At 40.9% G+C, this 13,049-nt stretch overlaps 2 protein-coding genes across 5 annotated transcripts in view; one reads left to right on the top strand and one right to left on the bottom strand.

Annotated features, from left to right (window-relative positions):
* Positions 1 to 3,977, top strand: part of ECM2 (extracellular matrix protein 2) — a 39,525-nt gene extending 35,548 nt beyond the window's left edge. For all 3 annotated transcript variants that reach the window (XM_084635182.1, XM_084635181.1, XM_084635180.1), the window contains 2 exons: positions 756 to 1,082; positions 2,152 to 3,977. In XM_084635182.1, the coding sequence (XP_084491308.1) occupies positions 756 to 1,082; positions 2,152 to 2,368 (544 nt within the window). In that variant the 3' untranslated portion in view covers positions 2,369 to 3,977. The remainder of the gene's footprint in view (positions 1 to 755; positions 1,083 to 2,151) is intronic.
* CENPP (centromere protein P) overlaps positions 1 to 13,049 on the bottom strand; it is a 318,318-nt gene that overhangs the window by 121,664 nt on the left and 183,605 nt on the right. The gene's annotated exons all lie outside the window — the stretch shown is intronic.

Genomic DNA, 13,049 nt, shown 5'->3' with positions numbered 1-13,049 from the left:
AAAAAGAAACAGAAATCACAAGTAGTAGTAAGAGTTAACAGACAGGGTCATGACAATACATGAAAGATATACAGTAACTGGGTGATATTACTTTTTGAAGAAAAGATGCTTATCTTTAGGTACTTAGGTCTGATCCTGCAGCACTTAGTCATATAAGCAGTCCCACTGAAGACAAATTTAAAATCAAACTTTATCTCAGTGTCAATGGGACACTGAATTAAGTGAAGCAAATGGGACTACTCACGTGTGTAAGGGTTGTTGGATCAGGCCCATTTTAGTGCCACCTTGGCCAATGAGTATTAGTCATAAAAAATGCAAACCATCTAGATAAGAGCTATGGGAAAAGAGCTGTTAACAGTAAAGAAAAAATGGTGTTCTCTAGCATACTAGTCTATTGCAAATCTGAGATGCTTATCAAGCACAAATTAGTCCCTGGGGTTTCCTATCTCTGTACTCATATTACTAGATTTTTCCCCCTCTCAACAAAAGTGTAAGAATAGCTCTTGAATGAGACGTTATGACTTACATTTTTGCTACTCTGATCTTTTTTCCTGAAATAATGATGTCTCTGCCCACACACCATAAAATGAATCTCTTTCTATTAACAGAAACCTCTCTCACAGAAAAAATATTTTCCCATACTTAAGCATCTGGACTTCTTGCCACCAACTGAATGTTATTTTGTATGGAGTCCAATGTAAACTATATAGTATACTGTATTATTTACATGTCCCTTTTTGTTTCCTTTAATGCAGGAATTTGGAATCTATTGATCTTTCTTACAATAAGTTATATCACGTTCCCTCCTATCTGCCAAAATCTTTACTGCATCTCGTACTTATAGGAAACCAGATTGAGAGAATACCAGGATATGTGTTTGGTCACATGAAGCCAGGGCTGGAATATCTCTACCTTTCTTTTAACAAACTTAACAATGATGGAATAGATCCAGTGTCATTCTATGGAGCTTATCTGTCTTTGAGAGAGTTATTTTTGGATCACAATGAATTGAAGTTTGTACCATTTGGAATCACAGAAATGAAGGCATTAAGCTTTCTGAGGCTGAACAACAACAAAATACGGTATTTACCAATTCTGCTGTGTTAACTGAGAATATAAAAAGGGATTTTAAAATATATTAACTTCCTACTCTACATTTTCCATAAACCATACATTTTAAATATTGTTAGAAGGGACTGAATCCTGAATTCCCTATTGCAATATTTTCCAAAACCATATACAAAAAAGAAGTGTGGTTTAAATCTCTCAATACTGTTTTTAAAAAGTGTACAACTCTGAGGTATCAGTATTCTCCAAGTACTCAACTTGTTAAAGATTTGGGGTCAAATCCCCAGCTACAGCTGTGCTCTGCTTGCCACAGCAGAGGAAAGTGGGGGAAAAGGTGGCTTTAAGTCACCTTTCTGCTTTTCTGATACTAAGGCTGACCGGAGGCCCAAACTAGCTGCCGACATAACTTGTAGCAGTCTAAAGGCTGGTCTAATTTATGCTGTGTGGAGCAGACTCCTGCTCATGCAATCAAGGATTACCAGAGTGCAGCACTTTCTAGAAACATCTCCTCCAGCCCTGTTACACTCCCTATGCAGCAGGGAAGCAGGTGATCTCAAAGTGGCTACACCAACTTTCTGTCAACTTTGCCAGGGGAATCCTCAAGTGCTCCTTTAGGGCACTTTTTCAGCTGGTTTGCATTGCCTGAACAGCACAAAGCAGCTTCATGGGCCAAGAATCTTGTTCATGTTGTCAAGACAAGAATTTATCTAATAACTAATGTATTCCAAGAATTTCTTAATAAAAGGTAAGTAATTATATTAAGTAACAATGCAAAAAGAAACATTCACACTATGTTACAAAGTATCATTTGTGACAAACTCATTTTTTAAATATATCAATTATGTCTACTTGAACCTTCAATTAGCATATATCTATTAATACGGACAGTAAGTACAGTATAGAACTAAAAATAAAAATAACTACTTTGGGGGTAATTTATAACTATTTTTCATTGCTGATCAAGTCCAAACCTTTTTAAAAAAAACCTTCTTAGTCAGTATCTCTAAAATGAACAACTTGTATGGAATGTGCTTACTAGTACACTTTAGTAACTAAGCCAAAATTTATCTTATGATTTCACAGGACAGTCCCTCCAGAACGCATCTGTAGATCTGTTGTCGATGATGACAATGTTGATGCCGACAGTAATGATGAGGAGGAGGAGGAGGTTGAAGATTCACATTTGGAACATCTTCATCTTGAAAACAATTTTATCAATACAAGAGAGCTGTCACCATATGCATTTTCATGCATAAGATCCTACTCCAGTGTTGTTCTGAAACCACAGAAGATCAAATAACAAACACCATATATTTTAATTGCAAAACCCATTTTCTTACCTGAGGTGACATTATTTATTTTCCATCTGATACACAGATCAGCTGATCTCCTAGTTAAAAGATGTCTCAGCACTATTCATACACTATTATTTTCCTAACAGTGTCAGTTGATATATCACCTAAAGACTGTTTGATTTGTTTAGTTTACACTGTTAAATATACATACCCACATACGCACGCAAAAATATGCAATTTAATAAGGGACTTTTGCAAGTTCTATTAACAGCATGTCGACTTGAAAGAGAGACTAAGTGGAGATATGATAAAGGTCTATAAAATCATGATTGGTATGGAGAAAGTACGTAAGGAAGTATCATTTACTCTTTCAGAACACAAGAACTAGAAGTCACCAAATGAAATTAATAGGTAGCAGGTTTAAAACAAACAAAAGGAAGTATTTCTTCACACAATGCACAGTCAACCTGTGGAACTCCTTGCTAGTGCATGTTGAGAAGGCCAAGACATTAACATCGTTCAAAAAAAGAACTAGATAAATTCATGAAGGATAGGTCTATCAATTGCTATTAGCCAGGATGAGCAGGGATGGTGTCCCTAGCCTCTGTTAGCCAGAAGCTAGGAATGGGTGATAGTGTATGGATCACTTGATGATTACCTGTTCTGTTCATTGCCTCTGAAGAACCTGGCTTTGGCAATTGTTGGTAGACAGGATACTGGGCTAAATGGATATTTGGTCTGACCCAGTATGGCCATTTTTATGATGGCAGTAGGGAATGATGATAAAAGACTGACACCTTTTATTTTTCAGATAATTATTTTCAATAATATATTGGCCTGCTCCTCTGAGGGACACTTTAAGAAACTGCCACTCTGTTTTACCAGACATACTGCTGCTGATCCTGAATGATCTTTTCTTTTTCTGAATGGATGAAAGAAGATGGAACAGGTTAATTCAAGGGTTGCCCTTTAAAAAAGGCCTCTGAGTTGTAGTAGGCAGCACACAAAAGAGTCTGAAGTCACACATGTACATCCAGATTTTTACCCCTTCCTCTGAAGTTGAAATTATTCTGCAGTCGGATCTGGTGATGCAGATGAACATATGGATATTATTTCCCACTTTTACTATGCAAATTCATTATGTAAATTAATGTACACAAATATAGGATTCATACATAAACAGATAGCCAAGGACCAAGAGTTTTTTTGTTTTTAAACTTAATATTAATCGCTATTATATACAGAATATAGAGTGCACATACACAAGGCAGATTACTCTGTTTTCTCTAAAATGAAACAACCACTAATCTATAGACTCTATAGAGGATAGAATCCTGTTAATTTACTTTTAATTTTTCTCTTATAACGTTAGATGACTATACATGAGACACAATTATATTCTGCCTGAATGCAAACCAAATAATGTATAACACATTGCTTGTAAAAATTGGCGTGGTATGTGGCCTTTTTGTAAAAACAACTGCTTTGGTTGTTTTGCTTGGTTAAGTATGGTCATACAGGTATGACATACAGATTAACTTTTTTGATACAATGTTCTACTTTTCACAGCTTTATTTAATAATTAAAATATTTTTGCATTTCTACGCATTGAAACCTTTAGGTTTCTCAGTAGTATCTAATACTTTTTGTCCACAGAACATCGTGTAAGTGACAAACTACATTTTCAGAGATTTTTTTTTAATTTAATTTTTTTTCAGAGGATGACTATATCATACTGTTAAAAAGATCTAGACTTAAGAGGAAAGTATATTAAAAAAAATTAAAAACCAAAACACTGCTATTCAACTTTTAAAAGGAAAAGAACACTGAAATTGTTTTTCAGAACTGTTGAGAAGTTCTCGCTAAAAATGCAGCTGTAAAAAACATTCAGCATACAAATCTACCCACAGGAGAAGTTCCAGAAACACAAGCCTTTTTATTACAGAGCTTTGTGTATTGTTAAAATAATTGTAAGCAAATGAGTGCATGGAAAATCTCATTTAATAGATTGGGGCCAGAAACAGGAATTTTAAAGGTGTATAAATAAGAAAAGGTTTTTGAAATATTTGATCATTTTAGGTGGTAAAAAGTCCCTTACGTAAATTCATGCATTTTCTTACATACTGTGATAGGAGAGAAAGGGAGGAGTATTTTATATATTACATTTTCATAACTGGCTATTTTTCATATTCTAATTAAGCCGTTTAGGAAACATGTTCAAAAAGGGCAACTCCTTCTAATACAGAGACCAACTGTAGAAAGGGAATTGGTGGATATCACTAGAAATATAGTAATTTTTTTTTAAATAACATTTTCATAAAGGACTGTCATTAATGGCAAAAATTCCATTGACTTAAAGAGGAACAGAATTGGACTCTGAAGTATTAATGACTTACGACTGCTTCTCTGATGCCTCTAAATACTTCAATGTATATTGAGCATGGGCAAGTTTTGCTCTATATTACCCAACCAGCTATGTCGTTAGCGAAATTAAATAAGTGTATTCTTAGTTCTAACATCTAACTGTGGAATATGTCTGAACAACATCATAACATCATAAAACAAGAGAAGAACTATACATATATTTTGCAGAAGGGAAAAAACTTCTCACATACAAGACGGGGGAGGAGGAGCGGGGGTATGTGAACACTGCTTCAGCTGCTCCCGGTTGAGAACACTTCCTCCTTGACCCCAGGGGAAAAAATTATTTCTCCCAGACAGCCCAAAGCTCCACTCTAGCTAGTGGGGTGAGAGTTCTCTCAGATCCTCAGGAGTTCTTTGCATGATTTTGTAGAAGCTGTCAGAAGTCATAGATAGTAGCACAAATGTTTTCAATCTTTTAGAAGTAGCAAGGCCATGCAGACATCTCAAGAACATCTCTGACATGGCTTACTTGTATCCAGGTACTCAAGGAACACCACACATTGTCAGCATCATGTCATGGAGGTTATTGCACACAGGGATAACTTTCAAAAACTTTATCACAATTACCCAATACCAATATCTTCAAAATGCCATTGCAATTCAGGAGGAAATGGCCAAAATTACAGTTCTGCATCTCAAATAATCATGTACACACTTTGCTGTCTTATTTTCAATGGCCAAAACATTACACAAGAAACTTAACAAATTCATTTGAATCATTCTTCGAATTCTCTAAATTTTAATTAATATGATTTGTGTTCCTGTGCCAGTTATAGGTCATTGATAATGAATGCTATTGAACGGTTTCACTTTTCATGCAAGCTAGGCAAAACTGTGCCTGAAAGGCCTGTAGCAGAGGATGGCACAGAGTACCACCACCCAAAAGGAAGCTCCTAGAGACACTGGATCAAATTTTCAAAAACATTTAAGTGTCTAAAGATGCAGATAGGCACCTACTGGGATTTTCAGAAGTGCCTAAGCAGGTGAGGCACCTACTTCCCATTGGTTTCAATGGGAGTCAGATACCAAACTTGCTTAGATGCTTTCCAAAATCCCACTAGATGCCTATCTGTCATTTATAGATATCTAAAAACCTTTGAAAATCTGGCTTGTTGTCCCTGCTTGAGAAACAATGCCTCTTGGACAACAGGGGGAATCAGCCACTTTACAGGGTGCAGCATATCATTTATGTTATGCGGGCAGTGCTCTGCTAGCCAGTGTTATTAACAGTTGGGCATTGAGTCATGGAGGCCTCAGGTAAAATCCTGGCCCTTCTGAAGTCTGTGGCAGGGCTGAACCAGGCAATGTGTCTCTTTGCTGCTGCTGGGCTGGGTCTGGGCAGCGTGTCTTCTCACTTCTGCTGGGCTGGGCCTGGGCTGCGAGTCTCCCTATTGTCAGTTGCAGTGATCTATCAGAAGTGAAGGGGTGGGACCATCATTCTCCCTGGCTGGTGTAACAGCAGGGCCAACAGAAAAAAGTCAAGAAAGCCAGAACTCAGGCTGCAGCTCCCAACCTGAGACTGTGGGTTCTGGGGCCAACCAGAATCAGGGACAGTTGAGAGGGATGTGATTGTTTCAAAAACTATTTTGAAAAAATACTTGCAGATAAAGGTATTTAAAGCATAAGTAACTTTTTAAAAATGTGCTTAAATACAAGTACAACATGTTCAAAGTAACTGTGCACAAGTACATATGGCACTTCAAAATACTTATATATGTAAATACAATGTACAAAATGTACTTAAATACATGGGGACATGTGGCAAAACCCCCACTGACTTTATTGGGGTGTAGATTTCATCCCTCATCCTTGAAAGCTAAGGACTGTGTATATACCTGGTCCCTGCACGTGACTAAGGCCATGTCTACACTAGCGAGCTTACAGCAGCACAGCTGTACTGCTGTAAGATAGCTCGTGCAGCTGCTCTATGCTGACAGGAGGAGCTCTCCTGTCCACTTATTAAACCACCTCTAAAGAGCAGCAGTAGCTATGTTGGCAGGAGAAGCTCTGTCAGTGTAACTTATGTCTCAAAGGCCTCGTCTACACTACGAGTTTATGTCGGATTTAGCAGCATTAAATCCGAATTAACCCCGCACCCGTCCACATAACGAAGCCATTTTTTCGGCATAAAGGGCTCTTAAAACCAATTTCTGTACTCCTCCCCAACAAGGGGATTAGCGCTGAAATCGACATCGCCATTTCGAATTAGGGTTAGTTTGGACGCAATTCGAAGGTATTGGCCTCTGGGAGCTATCCCACAGTGCACCATTGTGACTGCTCTGGACAGCACTCTGAAATTGGATGCACTGGTCAGGCCTACAGGAAAAGCCCCAGGAACTTTTGAATCTCATTTCCTGTTTGGCCAGGCGAGCACATCAGCACAGGTGACCATGCAGTCCCAGAATCGAAAAAGAGCTCCAGCATGGACCGAACGGGAGGTACGGGATGGGGAGAGGAATCCGTGCTAACAGAACTATGTTCCAAAAGACGAAATGCCAAAACATTTCAAAAAATCTCAGAGGCCATGAGGGACAGAGGCTACATCAGGGACCCAACACAGTGCCGCGTGAAACTTAAGGAGCTCAGACAAGCGTACCAGAAAACCAAAGAATCAAACGGATGCTCCGGGACAGAGCCCCAGACATGCCGCTTCTATGCTGAGCTGCATGCAATCCTAGGGGGGACTGCCACCACTACCCCACCCCTGTCCGTGGACTCCGAGCATGGGATACTCTCCCCCATGCCTGAGGATTTTGCAGATGGGGAAGATGAGGAGGACGAGGAGCTTGGGGAGAGCACACAGCACACCGTTTTCCCCAACAGCCAGGATCTTTTTATCACCCTGACTGAAATACCCTCCCAACCCAACCCAACGAAGCTGGAGAAGGGACCTCTGGTGAGTGTATCTTTTTAAATATAATACACATTATAAAAGCAAGTATTTTTTAATGCTTAAGTAGCCCTGAAGACTTGGGATGCATTCATGGCCAGTACAGCTACTGGAAAAGTCTGTTAACGTGTCTGGGGATGGAGCGGAAATCTTCCAGGGACATCTCCATGAAGCTCTCCTGGAGGTACTCTAAAAGCCTTTGCAGAAAGTTTCTGGGGAGAGCAGCCTTATTCCGTCCTCCATGGGAGGACACTTTACCACGCCATGCTAATGGCAAGTAATCTGGTATCATTGCATGACAAAGCCTGGCAGCGTATGGTCCCGGTGTTTGCTGGCATTCAAGCAACATCCGTTCTCTCTCTCTCTGTGTTATCCTCGGGAGAGTGATATGGTTCATGGTAACCTGGTTGAAATAGGGGAATTTGGTTAAGGGGACATTCAGAGGTGCCCGTTCCTACTGAGATGTTTGCCTGTGGCTGAAAAGAAATCCTCCCCGCAGTTAGCCACGCGTGGGAGGGGGGGCCACTGGCGCTGAGCTGTTCGCATTTGGCTAGAGGGATCTTCCCTGATACCAGCCAGGCAGTGGGGGGAGGGCAAAAACGATCATCCCAGAGAATTGGATGGGGGGAGGGGATTAGTTTGGTTTCTGCTGCTGCACGTTAACGGGAAAACTGCAGCAGTAAATGGCCAACTCAATGGGCTTTGCTTGGTATGGGAAAGGAGAGGGCTGCTGTTATGAAGGTTCCAGAAGCCGAAAGAGTATGGCTTACCATGGCCGCCTGCAAGCCGAATTCTGTTGCCTGGCCCTGCATTGTGTGATCTCTAACACCAAAGCCGCAGGCACTCAATATAAGATGCAAAATGCGACCTTGTACCAAAATCTCATATGCTATGTAATGTGAATAGCATTGTTCACCATGAAAGAGTATAGCCATTTTTCTGTAAAATGTATCTTTTTAAATACTTCACTCCCTTTTTTATCTCCAGCAGCTGCAAATGTTTCAAGCCTCCCTCCTCCATCCCAGAGGCTATCTCAGATAAGACGGCGAAAAAAACGCACGCGTGATGACATGTTCTCTGACCTCATGCAGTCGTCCGGCACTGACAGAGCTGTGTGGAGGGAAACAATAGCAGAATACAGGACGGTGACCGATGAACGTGAGGAAAGGTGGCAGCAGGAAGATCAGAGGAGGCATGAGGCAAGGCTGGAGCTACTGCGGGATCAAACGGACGTGCTCCGGCATCTGGTGGAGGTTTATGAACGGCAGCAGGATCACAGATTGCCGCTGCAGCCTCTGCTTAACCGCCCTCCCTTCTCCCCAAGTTCCATAGCCTCCTCACCCAAGAACAAGGGTGGGAGGCTCTGGGCACCCAACCACTCCACCCCAGTGGACAGCCCAAGCAACAGAAGGCTGGCATTCAACAAGTTTTAAAGTGGTCTTTTCCTTCCCTCCTACCCTCCCCCCACACCCCACCTGGGCTATCTTGTGAGTTATCTCCCTATTTTTATAATCAATTAATAAAGAATACATGTTTTTTAAACAATAGTGACTTTATTTCCTTTGCAAGCAAGCTGTGATCAAAGGCGGGAGGGCGGGTGGCTTACAGGGAATTAGAGTCAACCAAGGGGGTGGGTTTTCATCAAGGAGAAACAAACAGAAGTGTCACACAGTACCTGCCAGTCATGAAACTGGTTTTCAAAGCTTCTCTGATGCGCACCACTTCCTGCTGTGCTCTTCTAACTGTCCTGGTGTCTGGCTGCGCATATTCAGCAGCCAGACGATTTGCCTTAACCTCCCACCCCACCATAAACGTCTCCCCCTTACTCTCACAGAGATTGTGGAGCACACAACAAGCAGCAATAACAATGGGAATATTGGTTTCGCTGAGGTCTAAGCGAGTCAGTAAACTGCGCCAGCAACGCTTTAAACGTCCAAATGCACATTCTACCACCATTCTGCACTTGCTCAGCCTGTAGTTGAACAGCTCCTGACTACTGTCCAGGGTGCCTGTGTATGGCTTCATGAGCCAGGGCATTAAGGGGTAGGCTGGGTCTCCAAGGATAACTATTGGCATTTCAACATCTCCAACAGTTATTTTCTGGTCTGGGAAGTAAATCCCCTCCTGTAGCCGTTTAAACAGACCAGAGTTCCTGAAGACGCGAGCGTCATGAACCTTTCCCGGCCATCCCATGTTGATGTTGGTGAAACGTCCCTTGTGATCCACCAGTGCTTCCAGCACCATTGAAAAGTACCCCTTGTGGTTTATAAAAAGAAAAGGAGTACTTGTGGCACCTTAGAGACTAACCAATTTATTTGAGCATAAGCTTTCGTGAGCTACAGCTCACTTCATCGGATGCATACTGTGGAAAGTACAGAAGATCTTTTTATACACACAAAGCATGAAAAAATGGGTGTTTACCACTACAAAAGGTTTTCTCTCCCCCCTTTATGTACTCGCCGGCTTGGTGCTCCGGTGCCAAGATAGGGATATGGGTTCCATCTATGGCCCCACCACAGTTACAGAATCCCATTGCAGCAAAGCCATCCACTATGACCTGCACATTTCCCAGAGTCACTATCTTTGATAGCAGCAGCTCAGTGATTGCATTGGCTACTTGCATCACAGCAACCCCCACTGTAGATTTGCCGAAATCTACAAAAATTGATTACCGACTGACTGGTAGCTGTCTGGCATTGCAAGCTTCCACAGGGCTATTGCCACTCGCTTCTCAACTGTGAGGGCTGCTCTCATCTTGGTATTCTTGCACTTCAGGGCAGGGAAAAGCACAAAATTCCATGAAAGTGCCCTTATGCATGTGAAAGTTCCGGAGCCACTGGGAATCATCCCGGACCCGCAACACTCTGCGGTCCCACCACTCTGTCCTTGTTTCCCAGGCCCAGAATCGGCGTTCCACGGCATGAGACTGCCCCATTAACACCATGATCTCCAAATTGCGGGGGAACGTGGTTTTAGAGAAAAGTTTGTTCCTGTCCTCATCACCGAGGGGCATAAAGGGCAGAGCAGACCAAATTGCCACTCAGTTCCTTTGCCCATACAAAATCTATATGTTATAGGACTCCATTGCAGCAGGGAAGGAGGGTGGATTGTGCTCTATATCTGGACAACACATCTAAAAGAACCACATTTGTTGTAAGGTGAGTAAACATTTCTTCTGCTTCAAGTATTTGTCTGTATATATTCCATTCTTGGTGAAACATAAATAGTGATCTGATATAAGGAAGTGCGTGCTCTGAGAAAATTTACATAAAGATTGCAATGCAGCTCTGTCAAAAGAAGCACCAGACTTGGGCGCCTCTACCAAAGAGCAGGTTTCAGAGTAGCAGCCATGTTAGTCTGTATCCGCAAAAAGATGGGTAACACCCATTGTTTCATGTTCTCTGTGTGTATAAATCTCACCACTGTACTTTCCACTGAATGAATGCGATGAGGTGAGCTGTAGCTCACGAAAGCTTACGCTCAAATAAATTTGTTAGTCTCTAAGATGACACAAAGTACTCCTTTTCTTTCTACCAAAGAAGTGTCTCGTAAAAGCATGGACCAAACCTGATGTAGTTGCTCTCCATGTTTCTGAGTATGTCTACCAGCAGCTGGAATGTGTGATTCCTAGCTCAGGTAAATGAACATGTGCTAGCTTTGCTCAAGCTAGTGCATTAAAAATAACAGTGTGGCCAGGGTGGCACAGGTAGTGGCTTAGGCTAGCCACCGGAGTATGTACTCAAAAGGGGTTGAACAGGATTGTACTTGGGTGGCTAGCCTGAGGTGCTGCCCATGGTGCCACAGCCATACTGTGTGCTAGCTTGAGCAAAGCTAACACGTGTATGTCTACCTGAGCTGGGACTCGTCTCCTAGCTTCTGTGCAGATGTACCCTGACACAGGTATGCCTCTCAAGGAAGCCACAGAAGCTGTCTGACCCCTAGTGGAGTGAATTATAATCAGCACTGCGGGAATCTAAAATGACTAGCTTGTAACCAGTTAGAAAGTCTCTGGCCCTTCAGTCTATCTGCATAGGCAGCAAACAGTCTCAGGGTGACTTGGTTCTATGTAGATAGAATGATAATGCCTTAAGGAGATTGAGTGTGTGTAGTCTGGCCTCTCCCTAATTGGAATGTGGTTTCAGGAAGAAAATTGGTAAATGGATCAAGTGAAAATCAGTTACTACCTTAGGTCAGAACTTGGGATGGGACAGAAGGGTAATCTTGTTCTTACAGAATACTGTATGAAGATTTATCTAGACTCAATCTCCTGTTTTGTTTTTGAGTGCAGTTATGTAACCAAAAAATCTGCATTTGTAAGTTACACTTTCACGATAAAGTGATTGCACTACAGTACTTGTATGAGGTGAATTGAAAAATGCTCTTTTATCATTTTTACAGTACATATATTTGTAATAAAAAAGAATAATATAAAGTGAGCACTGTGCACTTTGTATTCTGTGTTGTAATTGAAATCAATATTGAAAATTTCGAAAAACATCCAAAAATATTTAATAAATTTCAATTGGTATTCTAGTGTTATATTTTTTTAAATTGTGATTCTTTTTTTTTGAGTTAATCACGTGAGTTAACTGCGATTAATTGACAGCCCTAGGCAAAATATGAAATATCTGTTTGAAAATCAAACAAAACCAAGCACTGATAATACACTTACCGGTCAGACTCTTTCCCAAACATGTACATTCCCATTTCCTTTTGACGTGTGTTACACATTCTTGTGAGCATTCCTTATTAAGTAACATTATCCTTCTATTGCAGCTAGCTAACATTAAATCCAGTGCTCACTATCCCAAGAGTAAAAGTTGTGATTTTGTTTCCTTTGGCACCATCAAAACATTTTGAATGGGAAAAAACCCAAAGGATGTGTGAAATAAGATCTCTCGTTCAATGAGGTCAACAACTTCTGCAAGGCTCAAACTATTATAAAATATACTGGACCAAAACTTCTGTCTAGAAATAGTGAGGACGTCAATCACAGAATTCTCATAACTGTAGTCAACAGATCTCCTTTTCCATCTAAGCAACAGGACACGGTATGTTAAAGTCTGATCAAAATGTATTTAGGTATATTAAACTTTTTATATGTTCTACACACACTAAATGAAGCTTTATTACATCATTCTAAGCACCAAACAGCTTGCAAATTTAAAATAGTAAGTATAGCTACAACCTTGTTTGGTTTTAAGAACCTATGTTTGGATTTCTTCTACAATTACCAAAGGTAAAATTCAAGGACAATATTCTCCCTACATTTATATTCAAACACGGAGTAATTTTATATAAATCCAAGATGAAGGCCCTCTTCACTACCTCCTTTCTTGATCACTGTGGACAACACCACCATCCTGTCTGTC

This window comes from Lepidochelys olivacea, assembly GCF_965140295.1.
Source record: "Lepidochelys olivacea isolate rLepOli2 genome assembly, chromosome: 7".
NCBI lineage: Eukaryota > Metazoa > Chordata > Testudines > Cheloniidae > Lepidochelys > Lepidochelys olivacea.
The sequence above is the reverse complement of the archived record's forward strand: the minus strand, read 5'-3'. Positions and strand labels throughout refer to the sequence as shown.